The sequence below is a fragment of the Eretmochelys imbricata genome, chromosome 7 (genome assembly GCF_965152235.1).
Source record: "Eretmochelys imbricata isolate rEreImb1 chromosome 7, rEreImb1.hap1, whole genome shotgun sequence".
NCBI classification, from domain to species: Eukaryota; Metazoa; Chordata; order Testudines; family Cheloniidae; genus Eretmochelys; species Eretmochelys imbricata.
In genome coordinates this window covers 25884533-25900805 of record NC_135578.1, presented here as the reverse complement: position 1 = coordinate 25900805, position 16273 = coordinate 25884533, and the positions used below count along the sequence as shown (strand labels likewise).

At 39.2% G+C, this 16273-nt stretch overlaps 2 protein-coding genes across 13 annotated transcripts in view; one reads left to right on the top strand and one right to left on the bottom strand.

The window, feature by feature from the left end:
- The window catches only part of CCDC66 (coiled-coil domain containing 66), a 98371-nt gene extending 96636 nt beyond the window's left edge, over positions 1-1735 (top strand). For all 4 annotated transcript variants that reach the window (XR_013346700.1, XR_013346698.1, XR_013346697.1 and 1 more), the window contains one exon: positions 963-1735. The gene's annotated coding sequence lies outside the window, so the exon portion shown is untranslated. The remainder of the gene's footprint in view (positions 1-962) is intronic.
- TASOR (transcription activation suppressor) overlaps positions 1-7569 on the bottom strand; it is a 55426-nt gene extending 47857 nt beyond the window's left edge. For all 9 annotated transcript variants that reach the window (XR_013346696.1, XM_077822540.1, XM_077822536.1 and 6 more), the window contains exon 1: positions 7087-7569. Coding sequence is in view for 8 of the 9 variants with exons in the window: in XM_077822540.1 (XP_077678666.1) it covers positions 7087-7456 (370 nt within the window). In the remaining variant the exon portion in view is untranslated. The remainder of the gene's footprint in view (positions 1-7086) is intronic.
- Positions 7570-16273: the final 8704 nt, after the last annotated feature.

Below are 16273 nucleotides of genomic sequence, written 5' to 3'. Positions count from 1 at the left end.
ATACATACACACTTAATTATGCATGTGAACCCTATTAATGACAAAGTTTGGCTAGAGTGTTCATTATAGATATTACAGTAGAGTCTGAAGGCAGCCACCAACTCATGGCCCCATACTGACAAACAATAAAATGGTCTCTAACCCGAACAGCTCACAATCTTAGTTCAAGACACAGGGATGGGGGCAGGGAGAGAGAGAGAGAGAGAGAAAAAGACACCCAACCAAGCACAGGAAAGGAACAGAGAGGAAAGTCAAGATAAAAGTTTTTTTCCTCCATTAATGAAAATAAATTACAGCAGCAGATTTGTGTTTTTGTTTTTGTGCTAAAAATCAGATTATCTTGGCTGCATCTTGATTTCTCCAGATCTAAAGAACATGTGCTTGGTTGTTTACTATATTAGCGCTCTTCTTATAGGATTAAGAAAGGTTACATCTAAGTATTGGAAAACTTCCATATTACCTACAAATAAATCTGTGTCAGAGTTTTTAAGAAGTCACTTGAGTAACAAATCTGATTTAAGACTGCAGTAATTCTGCATTATACAGTATCTACATGCACTCCATTCAATAAATTATACTGGAAACAGTTTCACATAGATTGTATTGCATTTTGATCACTTAGGGGGATTTCTATTTAGAGCATCTAAAAAGAAATTTTCTTCAAATGTTTTGTAGTAAAAATAGAAGTAGTTTGAAGTGGTTGTCCAGTTATGTTACTATGGTTGTTGCTGAATTCCTGTAAGCCTGATAAACAAAACTGTCCTAGCTGCTCAATATTATGTATACAGTTCATGAGACTTGAAATATTATATACACAAGAGTGGCCACATATTACAGAAGCATATTGTCTACTTCCTCAATGCAAGTCTGTGAAAGGCACATTACTGCCTGTGGGGAGGTCCTGCCCACCGTTAAAATTCTGTTTGGACGTTATTAATGATATTAATCATTTGTTTTCTTAGACCTGGAACACGGATGAATGATTTTTATGGAGATCAGTAGTCCTCCAAAATGTAGTTTCTTCAAAGCCTAATCTTCATTTTCTTCTATGATGAATAATGTCTTACTGACAACTAGAAATCAAACAGTTTTGCATATGGCAAGTCACATGAACGAGGTGAGTGTATGTAGTCCACAGCTCTGGTAATAACAAAGGTTTTTTAATTTCTTGGGAATGAAGTTTAATATGCAGAGAAAGACATGCATAGCTGTTGCTCAAGAATAGGTTTTGAAAGTGTATTATGTAACTTTTTTACACTAGATGAAATTTTATTAACTTATATCTATTATAAGAACTACATTTAGGCTGAGAATTGATGCCACTTCTGAACTAAATATAGATCCATGAACAATATATCAATTTGAGACCCCTTAAAGAACCTTGGATTTTCAGAAAGTGTTGAACATTCAATCGCTGGAAAAGTCAGGCCCCTTTAAAAAGGTCAAACTAGACACCCAAAAGTCACTCTTAATTTTCGAATATCTGGGCCCAAAAAGTTCTGAGTTGAAGGTGCTTTAAGCCTGAAATATGTATTTCACCCGAGGGAAAAAAGGTTTAATGAAGTATCTCATATATTCTATATATGATTTGATTTAATCAAATCAAGTAAGAGGCAAGCCTTTATGATGCGTCTTTTGGGGATACAGTCTAAAAAAAATCCACTTTTTATTACAGAGCAAGTTCTGCCTGTTTGCATGTAAAACACAGCAAAAAATAAAAATAATGTAAATTGTTTGTTAATGTTTAAGGTACTGTAAAAATTTAATGATCAGCCTTTCATTTCCATCTTTTTTAAAAAAAGGAAGAAAAAAAGACTATTTTCTGTTAGAGTTGGTTTATCGAGGCTTAAGAAAATATCACCTGATGGAAAAGCAATCTTCTCAAAGCATACAGCAGGGCTCTTACATCCCTACCGCCTCAACTGGCAAAGTAGTAATTAGATTGAACTGTTTAGATGGAAATTAGTGGTTTAAAAAAAGAAAGTCTGATTTTATTGGGGCGGAGGATGGGGAAGTCATTCAACCCCGAACTTCAGCCAGCAAAAACCCAGCCAACGAGGTTTTAACACAATCTGGGTTTCGGGGGGTTGGTTTTGGTTTTTTGTGTGTGTTTTGTTTTTTATTAAAGGAAGGGACCATTTGGGGTAGGTCAGGGAACATTTTTCTGTACATATCACCCGTTACTTAGGACTTAAAATACCTTCTCTAGCTTAGGTTTAATACAGCTCAGGAGGTACATAGCCCCAGTACCACCAGTTGAAGGCATAATCTGTATAGGAACCATACAATGTCAAGTTTTTTGTTCCAACCAAGTCCTGATTGTAATTACAGAAGTGCAGTTCCAGATCGTATTGTCTACATTACTATGCCTAAAAGATAAACACATAAGTATTAGATCTTTATAACCATCACCACATCCTGTAATATGTGCACATGGTTTAGATTTTAATGGTATTCATTAAGCTTATTTCTGGTCTTACTCTTAGAGGAGTTCAGGAAGGAAAGTATAGTTACTAGAGCCCTACCAAATTCACAGTCGTGAAAAAACACACCATGGACCATGAAATCTGGTCTTTTGTGTACTTTTACCCTATACCCTACAGGCTTCATGAGGGAGACCAGCGTTTCTCAAACTGGGGGGATCCCAACCCAAAAGGGTGTTGGGGGGGGAATTAAAGTATTGCCACCCTTACCTCTGAATTGCCTTCAGAGCTGGGTGGCCAGAGTATGGCAGTGGCTGTCCAAGGGCTCAGTTCTGAAGGCAGTGCAGAAGTAGGTGTTGCAGTATTGCCACCCTCCCACAATAACTTTGTGACCCCACACAACCCACTTTTGGGTCAGGACCCCTACTGTTACAACACCATGAAATTTCAGATTTAAATATCTGAAGTCATGAAATTTACAATTTTTAAAATCCTATGACCACGACATTGACCAAAATGGACTGTGAATTTGGTAGGGTCCTAACAATGACCTGGAAAGATACCTGACCTGTTTATACCGGCCATTTTCCAGTTTTTATAAAGTTAACGGATTTATAGCATCCTTATGCCATAGGAACTATGCCCAATGGTTTGTGATATTTTGTTTGAAGTACAAAAGAGATTTCACTACACTTGCACAGAAGCTAGACCAGTATTATAACAGTCATTTTGTTAGAAAGAAAACAGAGACAGAGGGACAATGTCACTTCAATGTTTGACATCAGATATTAGTGCTTGACTGTCTAGACTGTACAGCTATGTGTTGTTTTCAATGCCAAAACACCATTAGTCAACTTCCATATATGACTCTCAGTAAGCAATATATCAATTCATTCAAATTATCAGATGAAATTTGCAGGTTTCCTTTGTTTTTTTTAAAAGACTGATACTCGCAACTATGTCAGGAAAATAATCTTGCTTTCTTGGGGAATATTGACTGTCTTCACCTGACACTTCAGGTTTCCAGGAATACAAAGCATTTTCCTTCTTATCAAATCAGTAAAAATAGCAGCATGATATTGCTCTTTAGAAATGAAATGTTTCTGCCACCAAGTACTATTTTCCTGAAGTCACTGTTTTCTAGTGCATCAAGACAGATATGCACTGATAAAATAGGACATCACAACGGTTAATATAAGCCTTGAGCTTGTATTATTGTAGCGTCTTTCACCCTAAAAGGTCCATAAGCAGTTTACAAATTCAGGGAAATCACTTAATCCCCTAGGGTGGAAACTGTCGATGGTGAGCAGCATGTAACCATCCTTCCCAAAAGTTTGGTAAGGATAATGGAAAATAAACATCTAATGAAAGGTCAGATAATACAGGTCGGCAAAAAAAACACCCTCACATGAGCTACAGTTTGGCCAACAACCCAGCACTTACAAGTGCCCTGGAGTCTTTAATGACAAGTAAGCAAGACCTTGATTTTGCATCTAGACAGAGAAAGAAGGAGTGGCACCCTAACATAAGTGCCAATTCAGGAAGGTACTCAAGCATGTGCCTATCTTTAAGCATAGGAGCAGCAGTAGGACTACACAAGCATATATTTAACTGCCTTTCTGAAATCAGAGGCATAATGCGGATGAGTTAGTCCAACAGGGAGCCCAAAGGAAGACTGGTACCAGCACTATTTCTTGTGCACTTGCCCTTCCCTGTCGCAATTGGCCTCTCAAAGCAATGGGCCAGCTTGCAAGATATGGCTTAAAAAAAAAAGTCACATGAGATGGCAGTAGGCCACATGGTTTATGAACAAAACAGGAAACTGTACTACTGCAATTAGTGCCGTGTGTGACTAGATACCATAAAATGGATCAAATCCTCAAGCACAAATAAATTTAATCTTTCCTGCTTATAAATATATTTAAGGTCATACTCCCTGAATGGTCCCTATGGAAAAAGGAGAGCAATTAAAAAAAAAAAAAAGCAGCCTCCTGAAATTTAATGAAAGTTTATATAAAGTTCCCCCCAGAAGTTAGAGTCCAATAAAGAATCAATAAAAAGAGCCTCATTATATAATCTGTCATTTAGCTCCATCTGCTTTGTTCAATTCAAGTTAAAACATATTTTCTGTAACTCTCTAGATGGTAGGCCTAGCCTGGATATCATGCGTTCATTTGTTTCTAGTCATCATTCAAGAAACACCTATTCCTGCTTCAGAAACTGAAGAAGCTGGTATACCGAGAATTTACCTATGTTTTCTGACTTTGCAAATTCCATGTACAGCTTTTAAATTGCCTCACATAGCTATTTAAAAAAAACCGTCTAAAGTATAATAGGTTTTAGTGTCCTTTTTTAAATGTAATGTAAGAGAAAATGTAGTCATGACTTACACTGATATAGTGCTTTCATCATGGAGGAGTGCAAAGAACTTTTATAGGTCATATATTATAGGGATCAGCTTCCCACAACTAAAAAACAGTCACCTTGTGGGTACAACACAGCAGCCATTCTGCACCAGCAATGCTACAACATAATTTTAGACAAGAGATCAAGAATAACTTCCACGAGAAGTTATAGAAGAATTGGGGGAGGAAGGGCGGGGTGGCGCGCAATGTTGCTTAGTGTTCCCAAGTTTGGGATTTGGGCAGGGCAGCAATATCAACATCCCTACCTTTCCAAGGAGAGTCATGTCAACTTTATCAGCCATTAAGTGCTTGGTGGAAGAACAGGGTGATCTTGGTTTCAGAACTCACCCAGAAGACCAAAGAGCCAGCAGTGCATTGTCACTCTGCCATTAAAAATTGGGACACTGGTGTAGTACTGATTTAGTACCACAACTTCCCAATTTATCAACAACACTTCCTGCACCACCCAAGTTCTCTCTGGAAGCTTTCCATCTAATTACTGATCTGGCCTAATTTTGTGATGGCTTCTGATAAGTGATATCATGGCACATTATACTATGGTATGGTTATGGCAACAGCCAAGCACCCATAAACAATCAACCAGCATATGTATATGATGGAATGGAAAGAAATGTTTCAAGTGTCCAAAAGTTTTAACTAGCAAGTATTATTAAAAACAGAGACCTCTTTGGACAATATTTTAAAGAAGAAATTCTGATACACCAAAAGATGAAATCCATAAGACCATGCCAAATAAAATCTTGATGTTAGCAACTCAGTTGCAACCAGTTAGATCAGACTAGTCTCCCCCTCCATCCCAAAGGAAGTGACAGAAGAAGCCCTAAACTCAAGATATTTAAAATGCTTGACTGGTCAGAAACATACACTGCAGGAAACAATCCTGCACAGACAGGTGATGTACTAGATGACCTAGAAGGTGTTTTCCAGACTTAGTTTATATATTTCAGGTTTATCCAAATTCACAATGGAACCAAGTGCTAGAAAGGTACTTTAAAAAAAAATAAAAAAACAAAAACTATGTAATGCACTGAATGCCTCAGAGATTGGTTCCATAACTTTGTGATTAAAACAATCACACTTGGTCTTGGGGAATCTGAAAAGAGAGGAGCCATTTTTTAATCCAGACATTTTTCTATCAGATGACCATCAAGGAGAACAGGACACCATTACTTTTAAGTCAATCTGCTCCTTTTACATTAGCCTCTGCTAGCTTCATATCCACATTTGTATTCCTGAAAGAATTAGTGCCATCTTCAAAATGGGAAAGAGAAATGGGATAATCAAACAAACCTACCTTCACTTCCTCCTAACAGAACAAAATTTTAAAGAAAAAGTTTACATTTTACAAAATTTTTACAAAAGTTAAAACAGCCTCTTTGAAAGATGAAAGCCCTATATGAAAATGGTTTTGCAATGGTAACTGTTGTGTTATTGAGCCCTTATTCCACTACTGGGGAAGGGCAAGAAAGGGGAAACTTTGAGGGGTGGGGAGGAGGAGAACCAAAATAAGTAAATCTTCTTGGCAAATTAACAAAATAAAAGCAAGCAGAAATGAACAGTCTCTCCCAGAAAATGAGAGAGAGAGAGCACACTGGCTTTCAGAGAAAGTTCTATTAAAAAAAAATAGTAGCCTCAAACAAGTAGCAGTTCCAGTGTGGGGCACATGAATGTGGGATGCACACTTCTCTCCTGCAAACAGATGGAGACACACGCAAGCTTTCCATGGGTAAGGAAAGAAGGGCAATCTTCTCTGCATGTGTCTCAGAAGTAGACACCTACATAAAATGTTTACCAGCTCAATCTAAATATAGGCGTACTTGTCTCCTGCAGAGAGGAAAGAAGGGGGAAAGATAGAGAAAGAACCATCTTCTCTGTATATCCGTGTGTGTCCCACAGAGAACCATCTTCTCTGCGTGTGTGTGCACGCACCTCAGAAGTGGGGCTGCGATAAACCGTTTCCAAGCCCACCCTGATCAAATCCAGCCTTTTTCCATTTTTAAGCCACCATCTCAAATTCAAGCTCCGACTTTTTTTTCCTTACACAAAGAGGAGAATTTAAAATGCCTCTAACACTAAAATCTCATCCCCAGAAGCCTCTCTAATCGGAGCCATGCCACAGCCTCCTCCACACCCGCAGGATTTTGCATGCAGCTGTGAGAAGTGTATAAAGAGCCTCCCTAATGAATAAGATGAAGAGGGGGGTGAGGGAGAGAAGAAGGGGGGAGGAAGGGAACAACCTTTCTTTTCTCTGCTCTTCCTGGGGATCTGAAAATTCCTCCTAATAGGCAGATCTTCAGGGGTCTTGGGGAGAGGGGGAGGACCCCCCAACACGTCGCTAGGTTGTTGTAGCTGCTGCTGTTCACGTGCCGTGGAGACACTGCTCTTCCGCTGGCTACTGCTGAGATTTGGGGGGGGTTTCTCTTCTGTAGCAGCCACCAGCAGCGCCTCCTCAGCGGTACTATCAGAGCGGCCGCCATTTTGTGTGTTGTCCTCAGCTGCTGCTGCGCCGCTGCTCTCCACACCAAGGAGGCCCCGGTCGTTCTTTTCCGTCCGCTGAAGCTCCTCCGGCTCTATCTCGCCACCGCCAGTAACCCCAGCATCCGCCATTGAACTCTATGGCGAGGAAACAACTGAGCGCTAACAACTGTTTCTTCTCTTCTCCCACGGAGCCGCCCCTTCCCAAGCTCCATGCACCACCCACCCCTAGCCTCTACCGCGCTGCTCCGCTCTACCACTCCAGTCGCTCACTTTATGGCAACAACTCCGCCTCTCCTCCCCCCAACATGGCGGCTGCGCCGCAGCTGGGAAAGGGGCGTGGTCAGCGCCCGGCCAGCGGCGGCCAATCAATGCGTGGGGCAGGTTATAAATATGGGAGGAGGTGGGTGCCGCGCAAGTGGCGCAGTAAGGTGAGAACGTCTCAAGCCGGCAAAAATAGCACGGCACCTCGTTTGGCGCGCCTTTGCCTCAGATGCATCCTTCCCACTCCTAGACTCCTTGTGGTGGCTGGTTCCCATCCCTATTGGGCCGTGGCAGCAAGATAAGGGAGAGTTCATAGTGATCTTGTTGATTTTTTTCCTAGCATCATTCACCCTTGTTGCACTGCCCAGGCAGTTGAAGCACTCACCATGGGTCACACCCATGTTGTGAGAGGGAGTGTTTGTACCACGTAGAGTCAACAAGCCTTTGTACCAGCTCTTGATCCTGTGCTGCAAGGTTAGAATCTGTAGGACTAGCTGCTGCCTGTCCTGCAGCTCCTCCAAGGCTGCTTGATCCGTTAAGGTACCACTCGAACTTCGGTAATGGCCTGAATGGGACAAGAGAAGGAGGCATCATTGCAACTTCACCACTTGTTATGTTACATCAGCAGAAACAGAGGAGAAGGCCAGGGACCAGTTTCCTGTCCTCCTTAGCATTTTGGACAAAAAAGAAAGTGGCAACGTAAGCCATTGACCTTCCAGTAGTAGGAGTGGAGAAGACGATATGGGTGTAGTAGCCTGCTCTGTAGAGAAACAGGAACAGAGAAGAAGGTATCAGTCTGATCCCCACCCTTTTTCATGATTGGGAACAGAGATGAAAGTGTGGGCCTAGTTTCCAACCTTATTTCTGCAGAATGGGAGAAAAAGGCAAAGGTATAGTTCCCCACTCTGCCTCTTGAGGTGGCATCAGAGAATTTATGGGTCCTTATCCTTGCTTGAACGTATACAAGGTATAGATGGGATTTGTGTTTTTAAGGTCTCATCGAAAGATCTCCTACACCATAAACTGAGTGGAATTCAGTTTATCTTTTTCAGAAAGATAAGGACTGATTCAGTGCTGTCAGGGTTTTAAATGTGTGGTTCCTGTTTAGCTTGGTAATTTGGGTGTACCATTTAGCTATGTGCTTGTGTCTGAACATTTATAGTTCTTCAGTACTATTAATAACAAAAACTGAAAATAAGAGCTACTGTGAGGAGTTTGTCACCAATTTTATGCTGACTACTGGATATTTCACTTAAGGAGCGTTTTCTTAAATGGTTAAGTCAACTATTACGTCACTTAGAGATGTCACTCATTTCCTCACAGTATTTACATTCCACACAAATTTGGTCTGCTCAGCTCTGTTTGAATAACTTGCATCAGAAATAATTAATCATGAAACTGAGATTATTGATATTTACACCAAGAGAATTAATCCTACATCATCAGCATCTGCAAACAATGTGTTCTACCTCCTACAGTTCATTGAGACTTTCCTGGTAGACAATGACCTAGGCTTGTATTCTCCTGACAACACAACAGCAATGCAGTCTACCTACACACCCTCATCAACCCTCTGGAAACTCCCAAGTACAGAATGCAGCAGCACATCTCAGCAACAAGGTCTGCAATTAATATATCAAACCTGTCCACTCTTCACTATACTTATTTCCCATAGAATATCATGTCAGATTCAAGGTCTCAGTCCTTACTTTCAAGTTATTGAACATGGTGACCTTAAAGGTCACTTGTAGTTCTAGGACGAGGACTACGTTTAACAGCTCCAGACCTCTGGCACTATGGAATTGTCTACCTCAAGAACAGAGCTTGTTTATGCAGGAGACAGCTTTCTCACATGCCTGCCTAAGTCAGGAATAAACTCAGAATCTAAATCCCCTACCCCCATTAAACTTACTGTCTTCTGATTCAAGTGCAAAACCCACTTTGGTCTTTTTAATATAAACACACAGCACAGTATACTGGTACAAATGATTAAAAGCAAAATAGCTCATAATTTTTCCTTCTGGGAAGAAGATGAAAGAGAGAAAGAAAGAACCATACATGGTAGATATTTGTTACTTAATGCACTTTTGTAAAGTGCATAGGTACTGCAATACAGAAGGCAGTGTAAGATCTTGAATAGAAATAGAATAATCATTTTAAATTTTCTGCATGAATAATTTTCTGTCTCCTTCATATTGTGTCCCATATTTGTGCCTTGGAAAGTTGAAAGGTACGCTGTGTGGCATTTTCAGAACCTGCCCTCTCTTCAGAATGTATGTCCTTGCTCCAGGAATAGTTCTAAAAAAGCAACTCTGGCTATGGTTAACAGCTTTAGACATGAAAGAAATATGCTGTAGGAGACTGAAGTTATTTCTTTGCCTGAATCCATTAAAGTAGTTTAAAAAGTGGGACAAAATTATTTCCTGCATAACATTTGTGATCTGAGGAGCTATCAGCATCGTAGCATGGTTTGAGTTCTTTGCTGCTGCTTCACTTTTGTTTGTTCTACATAAAATTTCTTCAGCTGTGTTAGCTGCTTAAGTGGAGAATGTGGGGTAAGTACATTTATTTTTGTGGTATGTCTCTTCTTCTGAACAGTTTGACATCGAGCCTTCAGAGAAAAAGATGCCAGAAAATTTTATGCAGCCACAGCAGAGAGGAATAGCCCATTTTCTATGGTCTGCTACTAGTGTTTTTAAGTGAGGAAGTTTAGAATTAGCAGTTCACAAATGTGATTGGTTGTGCCTCCTCATGCTCTGTTGTGGAATTGGAAACTGCACAGGAAACACCTAATCATGCAAAGACTTGCACAGTTAACTTTATGTATTTTGAAGTCAATGGAACTATTCACAAGTATGTACAGTTAAGCGTGTGTGATTAGAGCTAAAGGGAGTTATTTTTACAAGAACGATATTGAAGTGATTATTGGTACATTTGCTCCATGACTTGTACTAGAAATTTCAAGTGAGGTTTATCAAGAAAAACTACAAATTGTGAGTAACCAACCACTATTTAAAAAAAAAAAAATCAAATGGAGAGTAGGAAATAAGGTCATCCATTTCTGTGTACCTCTAATGTATATAACTTCAGGAAATACTCCAACCCATTGTTAAAATTCTTTCAGCTGGGTCTAGAAAAAAGTTCAGATTAAACCTAACTGTTTTAAAATTTAGGTTTATGGCAAAACTAAGCTAGTTGTTGGATAATTTTTTTTTTTGCTATAACAAAATTGTTGCTATAACTCTTCTTTCCCCCTTTAAAGACATTTTAACCATTTGTTTCCTGTTATAAACTAGAGAAGATAAAAGATGCAAGAATGTAAAAATACTGTAAGATGACTCAGTATTTTAAAAAAAACAAACAGATGTCAGGTTGTTCCTTCAATAGTGTTGGTCGTAGGATTGCGAAGTTTTAGAATTCCTCCATAGAAAATCTGAGCATCTTCAGTCTACGCCATGGAATTTTTAGAAGTAGTAGTTTGGAAATGTTGTTGCAAAGATTAATGATTTCATGCCTCTGTGACTAAGCAAAATACACCATGTGTAGAATAGTTAGAGAGACAGTAAAAAAAGGCTCTAAAATGTCTCATACAGAAACTCTTAGTGAACAAAACATCATATATGACAAAGAGTACAAAGACAAATTGGTCAAGGCAAGAAAATCCATATCATCTAGGTACCAGGGAGTACTGGTATTTGGAAGAATTATTTGGTGCTACTGAGGCTAAATAAACACAGAAGAGAAACTGGTTTGCGAGGAAATGTGCTAACCAGGGAATCAAAGGAATGAGGTGCTGCAGCATGGAGTGTGGGGATATCTATAATTGATATTTTGTCTGACTATAGAGATAAAAGAATTTTAAGCAATTGTAAAAATGGATGGTTAGAGCTACACTACAAAGTTAGGTTGACATAAGTCCACTTGTGTTGACTTAGTTATGCATGTGTCTACACTTATATTTGTCTTCTGCCGACTTAAGTGGCCTGTTACAGTGATACAGTAACAGCACCTCCCTGAGTGGCACAGAGCCATAGCCAAACTACTGAGGTCAATGCAGTGCAAATATAGACACTGCATTAATTGTGCCAACCTTAACAGTGCTCCAGCACCTGTCCAACAATGCCTCTGTCCTTGTAACAGTGACTGTTCTGGTCACAGTTTTGAATTCCCCAGCCCAAGGGTCACAGAGATTGGAATCCCCCCAACACCTTTTAAACCCCTCCACGTTTTTGAAATTCCTTTTCCTGATTGCCCACCTTGGTGAGCACACTTAGCACACCTTTTCTGTGTGTAGCCAACTGACCATGCCAGCTCCACACACAGACAAAGCTACTAGATGTGCTCCTGCCTGAGGTAGGGAAGAAGTATTGGATCTCCTTGGCCTGTAGAAAGAAGACTATGCAAGCACGGCTCTGGACCACCCATAGAAACATGGACATCTATGGGCTGACTGCACAAGGAATGCTGGCAAAGGGGCATGACAGAGATCAGCAGCAGTGTCGCATGAAAGTGAAGGAACTACCCCAGGCATATTACAAGCAAGGAGGGCAAAAAACACATTTTGTGCTGCCCACAGACCTGCCACTTTTACAACAGATTGCATGCCACATTTGGCAGTGACCCAGCCTGAACCCTGCAGTCAACTGCGGACATCTCAGAGAAGTCTGAGATGGAGATCCCTGCCATGAACCATGAGGAGGAAGCAGGAGCGGGAGAGAGACAGCAGGGCACTAAAACTATGCCATGAACTAGGAACTGTTTGAAACTCTGCAGCCGTCTAGCCAGGTGGGTCACCGATGAAAGGGAAGAGAGCTTGGGTAACTGCGTATATGCATTATTCCTTGCCATTTTTTTTCCTTTTCTTTTTCCTTTTCCTTTTCCTTTCCCTTTCCCTCATACCTCATCTCCCTTATCCCACCTCATGGTCTTTGTTCTCCATTGAAACATGGCTTCAGCCCATTAACAGATTAAGGCACAAGGATCGACTTTTCATTGCTGTACTGGTATAATGTTAGAAAACAAAAGGTAAGGGAATTCATTCATACAATCTGGTTACACAATCCAATTGTCACACGTCACATCCGTGTCTTGTGCTCAGGTAGAGGTAGATCAAACAGAGTTAGGATTGACATCTGGCTCATTGGGCTAGATGATGGGGAGTACTCTGTTTATCAGAATAGGGATGTGTCTCATTGTCTTGAGAGAGCTCAACGAAACTTGAAAGCTACACTGCAGTCCTCTCCCAAAAATTTTTAGTGATTGCAGCCTTGTTTCTTCCATTGCAGTAGGACACGATTGTGCTGAGCTCTGTAGCTCCATGCTTCTGTTAGAGTGAAGATGTGTGCCAAGAAGTGCTACACGGGACTGTGATAATTTTGAAAAAGACGTAAAAATTATGGGTTGTGAAAAGTAGTATGGGAGGTTGAGAGTGGCATAGTAGGAACTTGACCCCTAGCTTCCAGAACTCCCTGGGTGATTTGTTATCCCACAAAGTTCTGTGGAAATGTCTCAAAAAACATTGCACTGGATGGCAGGGCAGGCTTACCTATCTGGGATGCACTCCTCTTTACATTGACGTTACGATGGTAGAAGCATCCTGGTTAGTACACACAGCACTGATGCAAGCAGCCAAGTGTTCAAATACTGACTGATATACAAACTTCAGTAGATGTATGCAATGTAACTTGTGTCAACCAAACTTTGTAGTGTAGAAGTGGATGTTGTTGTCTACAAAGAAAATAAAATCTGATATGGCAACTATTTCCAGTCTTAATCCTAGCAATTCAAGTATATTGGAAAGTGCTAATAGAAATAAAGTTTTTTTTATCAACAAGGTCATCATTAAATCTGGATTCTTTTCTGTAAAATTACAAACGATAGAAAAGGAGAAAAAGTCTACTCTTTGTGCTCATGGAGGTGAATTGGCTTCCAAGGAAAATCAAAGCTTTGAATGTAATGCTGATGATTGATATTTCAGTGTGTTACGTCTGAAAAAATGAATGTCTGGACTAAAAAATTTTAATATGCTTATTAATGTTCATTGGCTATTCCACGGTAAGTCTTGACTTTGGCAATTATAACACCCTTGCTGTGTAGGTAAAATGCATTTTTTATTGAGGCCTCTTCATGCTTTCTTAGGGAGAAGCTGCAGTGTGGGGTATGCACACACAAAGCCACTCTTGAGCTAACTAATGATAAGCAGGAAAATTGGTATTCAGTAATTTTGTTTAGCTTTTTGAATGTACAGAAATATCATTAGGGGGATCTTTAGTAATCATTCTAATGAATGATAATTGAACAAGCACTTTTTTCTTTGTGTTCTTGTAAGATGCATCAAACATTAATCATCAGGAAAGATTTTGGAATACAATGGAAAGATCCATTTGGCCTTCTCCCATTATGATGTAGTCTATAAATTATTTCTGAGCAATGAAGAATATAAGATTTAGAATTGTTATCTCACTTTCTCAGATGTTTCTATTCTAGGCTGAGCTTTAAGAAAAACTGGTGATTTAGCTAGTTTAGCTAATTGCTTACCAAATAAGAAATATATAATTAATTTTTGGAACAGTTTTGGAAATGCTTGTTATGTTTAAGTATTTTTATAATGAATGGTATCTGTCAGAGATGCCATTTTACTTATACTTTTTAGTGGGAAGTACAGGTGGATGATGAAATTGTTTGAAATACAATGCACCTTTTCTTCTGAAAGCAAGAAAGAAATGGGAGTTTTTCAAACTTGTAAAGTAAGCATTGATACACATTTGAAACTAAGGGTTAATTTAGCAGCAGGATAATATAATCAAATCTGAATGTTCTAGTCAGTTTATTGGATCTATGTTAAAGTCCACCTGGAACTTTCATGTACAGCCGGCATTTAAAAACCAACTCTTTGAAATGTGTTAGTTTACATATTAGTAATTATGCTTACTTATTTTTTTAATTAAAGTGAAGATTTCAAGTGTGTAAGTTCACTTCTCCCTCTCCAACACAAATGTATGTACTTCTGTCTGATTGCAAAGTTATGTTGCATTGTACTTTGTTCTTTTCTTGATAATTACTAGCTCTTTGGCCATGTCTAGACAGGGATGTTCAGGCAAGTTAAGGCACATAAGTAATAGAACGTTAGATCTGCATGTCTAACTCAGTCCTTAGTTTGTTGTAGCTTAATCCTCCTCTGAGGATGTTTACTCCTGAATGAGAGCATCCATACTGTGGTTTAGTGGGCTTTAATTTATGTGCATTAACTTCACACATTTCATTGATTCACCTTAACTTTCCTGAGTGTCTCCATGTAGATAAGCCCTTACTTATCAGTAGTTCCTGCATCAGTCTTGAATGGTGGAAGAAAGAAAAGACCATATGGATTATGGGACTAAAGACGTGTATGTGCGCCTTGGTGATGAATCTCTGTCAGAATCTGAGGTTGGAAAAAATGTTGATATGGATGTTTTTTGTCGAACCACTGTAATGTTTGGCATCTGTCTAATGTGTCATTGTTTCCTCACTCATATGGATCCAAAATTTATAGTACCTTTCAACATTCATTATATTTTATATAGATAATTTGGAGGAAATTCAGAAGAGGGAGTTGAAGGATTTGAGTTCAGTTGCGGGAGTGAGAAACCTACATCTGAGAAATTGATGTACAGGTACAGATACTGTTACTTTCCAGAGGGTTGGGAAAAGATTCTGGCATTTCAATTGAGACCAGGAAGTAATGTGTAGCCAGGAAGGAGGTAAAGATAAGAGAGATCCTATAATGGTTTGGTTGATAAGACAAAAATGCTGCTCAAGTAAACATTTCTATAATTTCTTTTCTTTATACTTTCTGAACATTGGTATATTACCAGTTATATTTTTCAAATGAAATTACAAATAAAGTGGATAAAAATGTGGTTGGTACTTTGTCTAGAAAAAACTCTTCAATGTCTTGATTCTATTGCTAATGCTTTTTTTTTTTTATATATATAGATTTTTACTTTTACCATCTCTTCTACAACTTCTCAGTTACAGAGCTGGTTGTGTCTGCTGAGAAAAACATGTAGAGCTGTGTATCACTGGCAGAATGATGGCACTAGAGCCCATATCATGTCACAGTTTCATCAAATGTTCTGATATAAACGTTGAACGCAGAAGAAATGCCCTGGTGGTAGGCACTATATGAAATCATAAAACAGAGCTAAATAGAACATTGCTACCTTTACCCTAGTTTTTTAAGGTCAGTAACAACCATTCCGGTATGTTAATAATTAAAAGGAAATCTAATAGTCAAATCTGTTTGCATTTTCAAAACAACTGAATTAGCCTGAGTTGTTACCTCAACAGATGTCATAAAATAAGAAAGACCTGGCCAGTATGTAATAGTTTATTTCCTGGGAAAAACCTTAATTCCATCCTAACTAAGTCTTGTCTGGAAATTTCCATACGTTTTGGAATAGGCTGTGTAGGATGTTAATGCCAGCGATGTTTTGTCGATTGTGGGTTTCTATAAGAACATGCTGTGTCCAGTAAATCTTAGTTGCACCTAAGGAATGGGGCCAATAATTGAATCAATTAATAAAATAAAATAGAATGAATTAAAAAGAGAAACTTTGTTGTGAAATGCTGTTGCCTACAGAAGAGGACATCCACAGATGCACATGGCAGCTTTAGTTTTAGGTTGCCATTCTGGCTGATCTGGCA